Source organism: Esox lucius, chromosome 7, assembly GCF_011004845.1.
Source record: "Esox lucius isolate fEsoLuc1 chromosome 7, fEsoLuc1.pri, whole genome shotgun sequence".
In the NCBI taxonomy this organism is placed as follows: Eukaryota; Metazoa; Chordata; class Actinopteri; order Esociformes; family Esocidae; genus Esox; species Esox lucius.
In genome coordinates this window covers 9,946,872-9,961,437 of record NC_047575.1, presented here as the reverse complement: position 1 = coordinate 9,961,437, position 14,566 = coordinate 9,946,872, and the positions used below count along the sequence as shown (strand labels likewise).

At 42.4% G+C, this 14,566-nt stretch overlaps 1 protein-coding gene across 10 annotated transcripts in view; it reads left to right on the top strand.

Annotated features, from left to right (window-relative positions):
- The window catches only part of nrxn2a (neurexin 2a), a 240,832-nt gene that overhangs the window by 99,754 nt on the left and 126,512 nt on the right, over positions 1 to 14,566 (top strand). For all 10 annotated transcript variants that reach the window (XM_034293174.1, XM_020048376.2, XM_034293178.1 and 7 more), the window contains 3 exons: positions 4,854 to 5,044; positions 11,239 to 11,412; positions 11,514 to 11,633. In XM_034293174.1, coding sequence (XP_034149065.1) covers positions 4,854 to 5,044; positions 11,239 to 11,412; positions 11,514 to 11,633 — 485 coding nt within the window. The remainder of the gene's footprint in view (positions 1 to 4,853; positions 5,045 to 11,238; positions 11,413 to 11,513; positions 11,634 to 14,566) is intronic.

Sequence of the window (14,566 nt, the reverse complement as noted above, 5' to 3'; positions counted from 1 at the left end):
CGCAACTGAAGTAAAAATACAATTAATTAATAGTAAATGCTGTAAAGCAATGTATAGCCTACTCTTATATTGCTGTATAAAACTTGAGAGTATGGTACTGTAACGAATCTTAGAAAATGGAGCCTAGCAAGCCTAGTTAGAGAGAATGCAAACATGGCTTGGGGAACCTACAGTTAAGTCCAAAAGTATTCATACCTATGCCAAATTTTTGAGCGATGGTGAATTTTTATTTGACCAATAGGTTTCTTCTTGCTGGAAATGACATTAACAAGTGACAAAACACAGTAAGACATTGTGCTGAAGATACAAATGAATAACATAACTATTTCAGTTTTTTTCAACAAAAAAAAGATGCCATATCCAAAATGTTTCACACCCCTTGAAAAGTTGCTGATTTTTGAGAAAATGCAAGTTTCCATACCATTTAAAATGGTCTGTGCTAAATGAAAATTCCCAATAAAAATTTACTATGGCTCAAAATTTGGCATCCTGGCTTTTTCCATAGGCTCACTATCTGTGACTATGTTTTGCCACTGACAAACTGCGAATCTTCCGCGAAAGTCTGATGCATAGGTTATAAACCCTGGGGCATTCCAGTCATTCCGTTTCACCATTCCCCCCCTCTGCCACATGGGACAAGCTGCGAGACCCAAATTCTAATAGGGGAAACGAGACGGCACCGGACTGCTAGATGGGTGTACCCTGGTTTACCTGGGGAGGCAAAAGGACCGCAGGTAATGCTCGGATTTGTCGGCGTCGGCTTGTGAGGCATTCAATAAGGGAACTTGTAAATAGTGACGCCATCACACGGCTGAGGCATACAGGAACCAGGAAGGCCCCACCAAATGGCTAAGGCAAACAGGATCCAGAGAGGCGCCATCACACGGCTGAGGCAAACAGGAACCAGACAGGAGGCGTCACACGGCTGAGGCAAACAGGAACCAGACAGGAGGCGTCAAACGGCTGAGGCAAACAGTAACCAGATAGGAGGCGTCACACGGCTGAGGCAAACAGGAACCAGACAGGAGGCGTCACACGGCTGAGGCAAACAGGAACCAGACAGGAGGCGTCACACGGCTGAGGCAAACAGGAACCAGACAGGAGGCGTCACACGGCTGAGGCAAACAGGAACCAGACAGGATGCGTCACACCGCTGAGGCAAACAGGAACCAGACAGGCACCATCACACGGCTGAGGCAAACAGGAACCAGACAGGCACCATCACACGGCTGAGGCAAACAGGAACCAGACAGGATGCGTCACACGGCTGTGGCAAACAGGAACCAGACAGGCACCATCACACGGCTGAGGCAAACAGGAACCAGACAGGAGGCGTCAAACGGCTGAGGCAAACAGGAACCAGACCGGGAGGGGTCGACGGCTGCCGACTTAGCAGCTCAATCAGGCGCCACATTGAGTAAGAAAACAGGGTTATTTGAACCAGTATGAGTGTCACACTTCATAAGAGCAATATGTGCAGGCGTCAGAATAGCCTCCAATAAATTGGATATTAACAAAGCATTTTAAATTCTGTCACCAGAAGACATCAGGAAGCCACAATGTTTCCAGAGTGTGCCAAAATCATGCAAACACCCGGGCGCACGTCTTTGAAACAGTGTAAATGTTAACGCTCTTATCCTCGGCCAAGATTCCGACTCGGACGAGTGCCCAACAGTTCTGCCCGCTGTGCAGAACAATGAGGGGGCAATCTAGAAGATTCAACCACAAAATCACTACAAATGGCATAGCCTGAATCCAATGATCCACTTGTTCACTACAGCCTTCCACATAGTGAATCAACACAGGCTTTAGAAGGGGTGTCTGCTGTGGACAAGGTCTAGGAGGAGGAAACTGCAGCTTAATGACAGCGCAGCTATGAGGCTCACCATCTGTGGTACCGTGTGACCCTTAGTATGCGCTCTGAGTTTATCTGAGTACTGAATGAGCATGCTACGCTGAGGGAAGGAAAAACATGAACCAAATCCTTTTGAAAACATTTGTCCATATTATCTGTCACAAAATCCCCTGGTGCAGTCGAGTAAAAGTGTACTGCCTACCGTCAAACGTGAATGAAGAGAGATACTGTGAGTCATTGTGTTTGGGGCACAGAGAACAATGCTGAACAGACACCCGCCACAGTGTAGTACTTTGTATCAGAATGAAGGACAGGATAGTGGCTGGGTTGGGCACCACTGGGAATTGAGGAATCACACAAGCATTTATCGCCTGCAAGTCAACATCTCTGAAAGAGATGCTTGTCAGTTTGTGACTTTTTTGACAGAAAGGGTAGGGGTGTTAAAATGAGCCCCGCACCAGTATGATATCTTCGATGGCCTCTCAAGAGAGCGGGTATTGTTTACGCCTAAGCAACGGTTTAGTGGGGTTAACATTAATATTAAAGTGTTAATTTTAACGGCAGACATCATCATTAACCCCACCCCATGTCAGTGTGTGGCTCACGTCTGAGAAGGCACCGTGGGTTTATACCAACCCGTCTTCATCCCTTGTGGAGACCACTGTCTTCTCACAGTTCTCCGTCTCATCAATCACGCTCCCCATCTCCTCCGGCTGATGGTCCGGGCGCAAACATCACCAGGTTGCCAGATTGGAAAAGAGAGAATTTTCCACAGAATTGATTTCCACCGTCAAGGTGACACCTGACTCTCCTAAATACAGTAGAACAGTTGACATTCAACAGGAAAGTTATTACCTATGAGTATGACAGCAGCCTCAGCGTGCTATCAGGAACAGCCTGGGGAAAGTATGTGGCAGTTCAACAGTGCTCTGCGTCCCAATCTTTTATACTCAGGACCGAACAGGTCTCCAAGGAAGGCTGAATACAGTTTAGAAACATAATCATTAAAATCAGAAGTTTTTGAACAGTCTGGAGATACTGGGCAACTGCAGGACATTATGTTTTGGAATGTCTGGACAAACCCCATCTGGGATGCAGAAGATAGCACAATTTAGCATACAAAGTAATTCTTGGCCCAGCAGATTAACAGGGCAATTATATGTTATCAAACTAGAATGATGCTCGGTCAATGGACTGTCAGTGGCTATAGTTGGGAAAGATTTTCAGGGAAGCCTCCCGCATACCTCAGTTATTAGTACATGAGGAGAATTCTGTAACAAGAAAATAGTTTCACCACTTACCATCATGGCAAATCGATATCAGATTTAGGGAGAAAACACTTATCGTATGCTTCCATGAATTACTTCGTATATTTTTAAGACTTAACAAAATGACCTGAACTGTTACTAATCGGGTTGGTAGAGAGTGTCAGGTGAGTGTCCCACACTCAGTGTCACCGTAGTTCTATCAAGTATCTTCACCAAATGTTTTTAAATACCACCACAACAGAACTTGGGTTAAGCCTAAACTCGGTTCTATTTAAGTGTCTTCACCAAATGTCTTGCATATTACCACAGGATACACTTATCTATTTATTAGTTTTTACATTTTCATTGCATTTCTTGTGGTGGTTTATTATTTTTGTCACGTTCCATACAAGGAATGTAATTACTCAGTTTGGATTTACTGAATCTACTGACTTATCTCCCTGTTTAAATTTGTTATCCACCCCAAACAACTCCTCTGGGTTTGGTGAGGATGTATCCCAGTTACAGGACTCCCTCATCCTTAGGAACGTATTTCCTTTTTAGGCCTCAAACGTGTTTAATTAATGAAGTAAGCTTGACAATTTAGTTTGATGTGAGTTCCAGATGCATTTAAATTCACTCCCAAGTTCAAATGAAGGATCCCAAATCACACAGATTCTGTGGGTAAACCACAAGTTATACAATTAAAGAGAAGATCCCTCACCTTAATAATTTGTGTTGATAGTTTCTCCGAATTCTACATGAAACGGTATCAGTGTAGAGTTAGGGGTCCCATCCTCATCACTGAAGTAGTACCCGGACATACAAACAGTACTAGTTGGCCACGTTTTTTTATAGCTTTACATGCAGCATGGTCAAATTGCAATTGTTAGCTGGGTTTCTGTAACGAGCATACTGTATACCAGGGAAGTATTAAAACAGAGAGACCTAACAATTTCACTAAGTGGTCTGAAGAGCAGACCACAAGCCTTCCTGAACAGATGCTACACCCTATTTACAGGACACTTTGATGTCCCCTCTGAAGGCCAAAATGTTAATAGGAGAACACTTTTAGGCTAGTGAAGTCATAAAGATCCTTAGAACGAAAGGACCTGATGGCTCATACCAAACCTTCTCAATTGGGTTGAGGTGGAATGATTGTTGAGGCCAGGTCATCTGATGCAGTACTATCAGTCTACCTCTTGGTCAAATAGCCCTTACACAGCCTGGAGGGGGATTTGGGGTCATTGTCCTGTTGAAAAACAAATGATAGTCCCACTGAGTGCAACTCAGATTGGATGCCTTATCACTGCAGAATGTTGTTGTAGACATGCTTTCCTCTGACAGTCCTCAAGAGAGCCTGTTGCATCATAAAGTAGGGGAAAGTATTGACCCCATACAAGCACTCAAGCATGGTAGAAGTGCAATGTTTTAATTCTTAAGAAATCGGACACTCTCCTTACATATTTTTTCTGTTTAGTTCAAGCCTTTTATTGACGGTGGAAATAAGGAGACACAGAGGTGAAGGGTTGAGATGGGTATTGAACCCTGGTCTCCGGCAAGGATCATTGGACGTTGCATACAGCACCTTTGTTAATTGATGTTTGTTCACTCATCTTCCCGCTATTCAATATTACCATTTAATATAAAACATATGGTAATTGGAGAACATTGTAAAACGAGCAAATAATATATCACAGTACTGTATTTCTGATTTAGTGAAATGACTCTGGTGTAATGTTGTGTTGTAGGTACATCCACTATGTCTTTGACCTGGGCAACGGGCCATCACTGATGAAGGGCAACTCTGAGAAACCGCTCAATGACAACCAGTGGCACAACGTGGTGGTCTCCCGGGACGAAAACAACGTGCACATCCTCAAAATCGACACCCGCACCGTCACCCAGCACTCCAACGGAGCGCGTAACCTGGACCTAAAAGGTATGGGATATCCCGACTGAGAGCTGCCTCTGCTCACGCTCATACGGCGTGTGCAGCATTCGAACGAGAACTGAAATAACTGGCTTTCTCAGCGCTGCGTTTCAGATCAACAAAGCCCAATTATCCGACTGTCAGAAACGCACGGGCGTGTTTATAGGGCTGCTGTCACGAGAAGGGAAAAGAAATAAGACGGCGGGTGCAGACAACAGAGAGGATTGTTGTTCGGGAGGCTTTATGAAGATGATGGAATCATTAGTGAATAGTTTGGTAGTCTTCCATGCCCAGGAGAGGAAAGCTTTTGGTTAAAAAAAAAAAAAAACATCTTTGTACTGAGTGAACAACTGAGTTGCCTGGCTAAGTGAATGTTAGCTGAAATGTGTAAAGAGATGATCAAAGATGGCCAGCAGTGGACACAGCAGCGGAGAGCTACATTAGCCCTACCGCGACCACTGACCCTGACAGAGACACCTTTGCTTGGGCAAACACAGACTCGCCCGGTGGTAAACGGATCAAGTGTAACGTCTTTAGTTATGTCATAAAAAAAAACCACAAATAAAACGACGCATACAATCGCATTGTTGTAGGTTTAATCCACCTCCGAGCCAGAAGGTTACGTCGTTGGCGGTCATTGAAGGTATTTTCCCATGCAGCATTTCTCTTACTGCACCAGGCAGCACGCTGCATGACATTCATATTGCCAGTCTAACTGCAGACAGGCCTATTGGCACCATTAGCTTCCGAGCCTGAGGAAGCAGCTCATGAAATTGCGTCATTTTCTGTGATCCAGATCACTGGCCTCGCTTTGTACTTGAGGCAGAAAACAGTCTGTGTGGCCGCTGCGTAGGGAACCTCTCTGTCGACAGAAAGCCTGCAAGAGTGGCCTTGATGGCCACATGCTGTACACCGCTGCTCGCCAGCTTGTATGCAGGTTAGCGCTTTCCCTCACTACGCCAACACTACAGGTCAGCGTGTGGACATCGGGAGGTCAAAGAAAGGTTTGTAGTTTGACATGGACCTACCTACGGAAATTAACTCCAATCTGTGTGTTCAGGAGTGAGCATTTAAAAATAGGCCTATGTCAAAAGATCCGATATTGGCCTGTTTGAACAATTAAATGTAATGTATTTGACACACCTGTTGGAATATAAATGGTCCAAATGGGCCTTTTTTTGTGACCTGTAAAAGGGGTTTCTGTAGTCAGGAAATCTTTTGGTTGCTTTGCTTTGTTACTTAGGAGTATTCTCTGTAGAAAGAGACTCATAGTAAGAACACCGTAGTATGCTGGCTTTCAAAAGGAGGACACAATCAGTATTCCAGAATGTACCTCAGAGTGTTTTGTTTGAGTGTTCTTCTCAACTTTAGGTTTGTAGTAGTGTTAATTGGTGTCACCAATTTCACTGCTGCACATGCTTTTGATAGTTGAATTGAATAGGTTTTAGTGTTAAAACCTAAATTACTCAAATAAACAGACATTTGTTGTTACTGCACACATACATTACCAGTCCAAACTTGTGAGCAGTACTGTACACAGTTCTTGGCAACAAGTTTTCAAGTATATCCTTAGGGTAACCGCAACCACACCAATCATGTGTTAGTCTCAGTGGTGGACTTAAATGAATGTTATGCTTCAGTCTTGTTATTGTAGACATTCACCGCACATTGATTTTGTTCGTCATACTATTGATTGCTTAGCGCCTCCTTTTATATTTTATTTAATCTGATTATATATTTGTTTCTCCTACTTTGTTCCTCAAAACATCAAAGATCAATCTAAGTTTCTTTTTATCCCAAGGGTACACCAGCTGAACTTGCGTAATCACTACAAGCCAAATAAACCCAGAGATAAAATCATATTTTTGCTGTGCTGTATAAATTACGGAGTAACTGTATACAGAAAAACAACTTGTTGTTGAAAACAGCATATTTGGCATAGATATTAGAGCATTTATTCTACTGCCAAATTCAGGGGCATAATTTTGGTGATTAAGTAAATTCCAAAGCGCAGTTTCGTAAGACGTGTGTTGTCCCAACGTCACTGGACCTCGTGACTTTTCCCTAACGACTGGAGGAGTTGTCCTGCATTAAGAGACGGCTACAGTGACTGTGCCCTATTAAATCACAGCAGGGTAGAACCTTAGGACACTAATGCAGACTTTACTTGGCACACAATCAAATGTTTTTTTTTTTTTTAAAACAACCCATGTGCCTCTAAGCCCTTTATTAAGTGGCCATTTACCGAGGTGTTTCATAGTGCTCCCTGGAGTCTGGCATTGTGTATGGTTAAAATTTCTTAACCCAGGATCTTTACAGGAAACATGTGGTTGTTGATACGATTCTGGCTAAAACACTGGCTCCATGTAGGTTGTCCAGTGTGCGGCCAAGTGTGGGCAGCCTGGATATGGTGAAAGGAAAGAATTGGCTTATTTCTGGTTATCAAGTATGCCCACATTGGCACATCATAGGGCCGATGTGGGTTAAAGCTCTAAGCCTACGTGCTGTAGGTGAATGTGGCTTTTCATTGGCCACAAGGTGGGTGGCCTAAAGGGCAGCCCACGATGTCGACTAAAATAAATAATTATTAAAACTTGATCAGATAGACCTTAACGTTTTTATAATCATATGTGCAGTGAACTCTAAAGTATTTGGACAGCTCTGTAAATGTATTCTAGCGTTTTGGATTTGAAATGATAGAATGACTAAAGATTGAATGACTGAAGTGCAGCCCTTTAGTCTTCATCTGACTGTATTCTTGTCTGTCACAGTTTGGTGGGGGGCAGAAGTAAGTTCAGGCAGGGCTGTGGTTCAAAAGGGCCAAAAAGGCAGATTTATTGAACTGTAAAACTGTAAAAAAAACTAAAAAAGGGACCAGCACACAAACATACAGCGTTCTATGGACAAACAATAACTGACAACACAAGGAAAACAAGTGCCACTTAAATAGGATCCCCAGTCAAAGGTGATGCAGGCCACCTGACACTAAACATAGAGACGCCTAGAGGCATCTATTCCCCATTTTTTTTTATCTGAGTTTAAATTTTTTCCAGGTTTTATGGAACATTTTGTAGAATCTGCTTTTATGCACAATAACACCAAAAGTATTTTCATTGTCATTAATTTCAGATTTTTTTTTTAAGGATAGCTACATGGGTCCATCAACGTCATATAAAATACAAAATGGTATGTGCCATATTCATCTTAAACCAACTGCATATGTGGATTTTGTACTCACTAAATGTAGTGCCTTGGACCTGCGTGTATTCATTTTCATCTTATCTGTCCACAAGTCACAACTCTACACACTCTTCCAGGTGCTTCCAGGTATCTGTGCACTTACTCTTGAGTTTTTCCAGGTACTTCCAGGTACTTATCAAACCGTAAACTGGTCCTTCTCTTCTTGCAGCTTAATGGGGTTTGTGTACTCTTACATTCTGCTGGTATACTCACCTTAGTATGACAGTCCTTCACACATCAGTGTCTCCCTCCTGGACAGGGTTCTTGATCTGTTGGACGGTTGTGAGTGGTTTATTATTTGTATCGTTACAAATCCAAACTGCTATAATATAGAGCCAGAAACAAACAAAGAGCGTGTCATTGGCAGTAGTGGTGTGCAGTTTGCCAAACAAATAGTCATTTTTGAACTACTCTTTTTACTGAATCGAGAGACATGACTAATATTTTTGAATGACTGGTTCATTTGAATAGTTTCTTTGAGCGACTGGCAACAATGAGTTCTACAGGAGGATCACTGGCAGAATTCATATGCTTTCATCTTGCTTCGACCAGCAACGGTTTATTTGAATTACAGGGCAGCATCAGAGAAGAAAAAGACAGTTTAAAACTGATTGGATGCGTGGTGCAGGAATGAATATAATGAATTGATTACTGAATGTTGTTTTTGACACAGCTTTGTAGAACTAACTTTGCTTCACAATCAAGAACTGTTGAGTGAATGTTTTCCATTTAATTGTTTGTTTAAATGGCTGGTAGCAGTAAGACATGATTCAATTCAACAGCTCTCCTAACTTATTGCCCCCACCAACAACTGTTCATTTTACGTGCAAAGAGAAAAATAGATCAAGGCAGCTTTAGAAAATGAAAAATACATGTATAGAAATAATAATTGGACTACTGGTGCAAGAATGAATACAGTTAATTGGTAATTGAATTTATGATAGACAATGCTTTATAGAACAGAGCCTCTGCTCAACTAATTTGAAACCATTTCAAGGCAAGAGCAACAAGCACATTTTTGCTAGCTCCACTGAGATCACATTTGTCTCAAAATACTGTAATGGACACAAAGTTGTTCAACTCCCTCGCAAAAAGTCAAAGGTAATTACATATTTCTGCATTTAATTTAGGTTAAAGACCACTTTCTGGAACTTTTAGGCAGTAGTTTGGAAAATACCTCTCCAGATTCAAAATGGGTCTTTGGAAATGATTTACTGCTATATTGTGTCTGTGACAGTATGTGCAGCATGTCTTTGCTTTCTGTCTCTCTCACTCTCTCTTCCTGTCCCTCCCACCCAGCTGGCTGTATGTCACAGCATTTGTATAGATATTCCATGAATATAGGAATATTTAATATAGGTGTCAAACAACCATAAAAAACAGTCACTTCTGCTCCAGAGAATACGCATGTATGAACTACAAAGATTTACACATCCAGCCCACAGCAGGATCATTAAAACATTCCTGACAAATGTACTAAAGTTCTAGAACTTCTCTTTAATTCAGGCTATTTAGAGGATGCAGTAGTGGCTGTTTTGTTGCCATGGTGACTCCGAAGAGACAAATAACAGTAGAGTAACTGCCTGAGTACCATAATGCAGACGTAATAAACATTTTGGGGGTGCTTATGTTTGTCCTGTCGCGCACAAGTGTGTAATTGAAAATGTGTTGGTTGCGTATCCCAACTGCCCCTGAGACACCCGCACTCCTCCATCCTCTTGGCTGGCTGCCTACCACACCCACATCAAACCACACTTCCAAGACCCAGCTCTCATGCAGAACAGTACTGTTTAATGCAATCGACGAATGACATGTTCCTATGCTGTTGGCAAAGTGATTAACAGGACTCTGTTTATTCAGTTTAGGATCTGGATTAACAGGACTCTGTTTATTCAGTTTAGGATCTGGATTAACAGGCCTCTGTTCAACTGTGAGGAGGACATTTGGTTGACCTGGGTTTAAGGCTTTTCCCTGTTGAAGATGCAAGTTTGTTTTTAAACCGGTTTTTAATCTGTCCTATGAAGTATGTGGCCTATCTGTCTTGAAGGGGTAATTATCAATGGACATTTAGTGCCCTTGGAAGTGAGTTGGCTCCCTGGAAAGAAGGGGTGGCTGCCAGTCCCCATGATCCTCTTTAAACATGGGTAGGAATTCTAGTTGCCAAGTGACCTGTAGCATTTGATCGTGATGTTTGTTTTCTGCATACATGCTGAATTAATAAAGGTTCAGTTTAGATAGTCAGACCTCTCTTGTTCATTTGTGGTTATTTCCACAACACTTAAATGTAACTGCTCTCCTCGTATCCACTTAAAAGACAGTGAACCAGTTCAGTGTTGTCCTGCGGTTATCAACCAGGTGACATTTCGATTTCGGCACGGAAAACAAGCGTGTTTTCTCAGCCCTTTCTGTCCCCAAACAGAAGAGACGACGGCTCAGACATCTGCCTAAGACTCCCCCCTGTACCCTGTATGTTAATCCCTCCTGTACACCTACAACATAGTCGTCATCTGTAATTTAGCAGCCAAACTGTGAATGATTGCTGTGGCTGGCAGGGTACACAGTCTGTTGAGAGGCACATAAATCTGGTGGAGACAAGACAAATCATGATGCCTTGAAATGATATAGCGTTTATGTCCACCTGTGTCTGACGCGACGTTTCACCGAATGGCTTCTCGGAGGTTGTAAATTGGATGCAGATCTGTCTGATTTGAATGTTAACTAGCAAGTTATTCGAGGCCTATGATTGAGGAACATTTATCAAGTGCAAAACTAGTTGGGGTGCAAGATCAGTTCGGGGGCCACTTTAAGTCATTGAGCGGCGGCCCCTGATAGCATCCCGCCCACCGCTGTCGTTATCTCAGCACTGCTGTTCAGCCTCGACTACTGAGAATAACCGGCAACTTCTGAGAAAACACTGCTCGGGCAGATTGTTGGATTGACTGACGCTGTGTGCGTTCTTCCAGGGGAGCTGTATGTCGGCGGTGTTGGGAGGAGCATGTACAGCAGCCTGCCCAAGCTGATCGCCTCCCGGGACGGGTACCAGGGCTGCCTGGCCTCTGTGGACCTGAACGGGAGACTCCCGGACCTGATGGCGGACGCCCTCCACAGGGTGGGCCAGGTGGAGCGCGGCTGTGGAGGTACGTCAGGTGGGGTGGGCGTAGCTGCAGGGTCACGGGGGACGTCTTCAAGGTTTGCGCCATGGTTCACTGCATGAGCCCCTGACCCTCCTCTGTCGCAGGCCCGAGCACGACCTGTACAGAGGACTCGTGCCATCACCAGGGGGTGTGTCTTCAGCAGTGGGAGGGCTTCTCCTGTGACTGTACCATGACCACCTACGGAGGAGCGTTCTGCAGCGATCGTGAGTACTGCAGCTTTTCATCGGGCTGGTGCTGTTTATTAGCTGTGGCTGTCCTTTCGTTGGGGCATAGTTGGTGAAAGTCAAGAACTAAGGGAGTGAATGTTATGTCCCAAGGTAGAAGAGAGCAGCAGCCAGTTTTGTTAATCCACTAATTTCAAAAGTAAGAATTTAAAGACTCAAAAGTAATCAAGAAATGGCAAAACATACACACAGCGTTGTCAGATTATTGGCACAATGTGTGATGTGCTTCCAATTGCTTAAAAGGTTTCCTCAAAGGATAAGTGCGTCCTTGGCAAAACGCAGCAGTTAGGAGGTATGTATCCTAATCTTGGCATCTGAGTAACAAGTCTTTTGTTTTGTCATCAGAAGAGACTGTGTGTTTATCTGCAATTTGTATCTTTCATTCATGGTTGCCATTCAAAATCTCCTCTGAGGAAGGAAGAAAGAACCAACACTTCGAGTTCCAAGACACCTGTTGAGCTTCCAGTTGAGATTCTTCTCTAAAGCACTTTTTCAAAATCTATTTTCTTAGGTTTTAATGCCTCTTTAATACAATTAGGCTGTTAGTCCATTCATCCATTAGTGTTTGTTAGTGTTTTCCTGACTCTACCAATGCACACACTAAAAGACTGATTAGTAGTACATAAATATTACTATATTTGAGACATTTAGCGGACACTCTTCTAGACCAACTTTCTGTGGCGAGTGTGTTTCAGACGGTATGGTACCCTCTTGGGAAGTTAACCTACAACCCTGATGTTGCAATTGCGATGTTCTACCAACTGAGCCGCACAGGATCCCAAACCTCTCGTTTAATGGATTAAAAATGTCTCTGAAAAACTGTCTGAGTCAATAGTTATTCAGACTAATATCCTTGCTCGGAAGGTGTGGTATTCTAAAAATAGGTGTGCTATTTTTCCTGGGGGAACAATGTCTTATTATAATGTCAAAATCTTCCATGAAAAAGGGAGAAAAACACTAATCTTTATTGTGTGATATGGAAATGACCTGTTTTTATAGTTTAATGTTTTCCTGAAGAAAAACGCTGGAAAACCTAATGAGCTTATTGAAAATAACATGGGTTTTACTCTATAAAAAGCAGAGGTTAATTGTGTGCATGTGTGCATGAGTGTTTGTGTTTACTAATGCAAAATAAAATAAAATTGAAATAAGATTTAAATAATTACTATTTATTTGTGGATACAGTGTTTAACAGCAACAGACGGTGTGATGTTTAAAGCAACCTATTTGACTTGACAGTTTATTTAATACTCTGCAGAAAATTGCTATTGTTTTAATGCTTGTTCTAGGGTTCTTATTGGTTATAATAGCAAGAGATTAGCATAAGCTTTCTGTCAAGTGGCCTTGAAGAGTTAAGCCTCATTTGCTGCAGTGACGCGCTGAAATAATGACAAGTAATGGTGCTTGTATTGTGCCTCAGAGTTACTGGGCCTTTGACAATATGTATGATGCAGTGCTTTATTAAGTACGAGGGGGCAATAACTCTTTACTCCAGCTCCCTTGGGGGATTCATTTAAATTATCATTTTCAGATAGCAACAAATGCTGTTACAGCCTCATTAGGACAAGGACAGTAAGGACTTTATAGGCTTGATGATACTTTCGGGGCTGCTGTATGTTTTTAGAAACCGTGAAATACAGGACAGGAATATGTTTGATTTGAGATGTTGATCGACATTGATAAGGGATTCTTGAAAAGGGGTGGTTTGTGGTCCTGGAATGACTTGACACTTTATGCGTGAACAGGGCTCTGACTGGCATTGGATTGCCCAAAACCAAAAGTAATAGTCATGTACATGCCTTGTTATAAAACCTTCACCAATATCTTGGAATTAATACAATTCCATTTGACAAGGCTCTTCTTGAAACGTGGTATGGGAAAAACAGTTTGCTCCATATATACTTTACATTGGGAATTGATTCATAGAAAAAAGTCAGAGAACAAAAGAAGTAAACTAAGCAGACAGTTCAGATATCTTCCCCTCAGCAATTATTTTTAACAAAACCAAATGCCCCTGTTATTATTTTGTTTTCTACCAGAAGACAATGGATATCAGTACGTTTTGCATGTTATCTGAATAATGCTATAGCTTTAGGTTGTAGAGTAATCATTACTGTCCAGATGTTTAGCTGGGTTAGAGTGCCACTAGGTTTGGGTCTGTGCACTTACTCTTGAGTTCTTTCTGCAAGGCAAACATATGGAGAGGGTAATGATAGTTTAACCTCTGGAATGAGAGAGGATTGTTTTGGAATATTCACGATCTGCCTTCTGACTGCCTGGATGTAGGAAGGAGTGAGCCACAACAAAGTCAATCGACAGCAGACTGTTGCGATTTAACTTTAGCTATTTAAATTTTGCAATAGCTTAAACTAAATACTGATCCCAGTTACACCAATGTATTCAGGATGTCACCGAATGACTAACAGTATATAGGTTCATTTGCTATGCTTGTTTCCTTTCATTTGCTGTGCTTGTTTCCTTTCTTGTTTCCTTTGTGCTTGTTGTCCAGTTCAGCCACTGACAATGGTTAAGAGTTCATGCCGGAACCAGCTGATGAAGGCTTCCAAGCTGAGTTGGTATTCTATTCCATTTCATTTCTAATACAGCTTCAACAGTCACTCCCACCAATTCTTCACTAGATTGTTCTGGGGTGTCTTAGCTTGGGTCATGCTTCTGCTGCCCCTGTCCATCTCATTGTTTCAGTTGTCAATTCTGTCGCTAACTTTGCCCAGTTACTCCAAAGAGATGGATCGTTTTCTCCAAAGAGATGGATCGGGTTCAAGCTGCTAAGGAGTGGACACAGGTGAGGCAGGAGGGAAATGCTTGAATATCATGGAACTCTCTCAGCCAAAAAACTATGAATCTGACTAATTGGATTGTATAGCTCGTTTTTTTACAATTCTGATCCATCA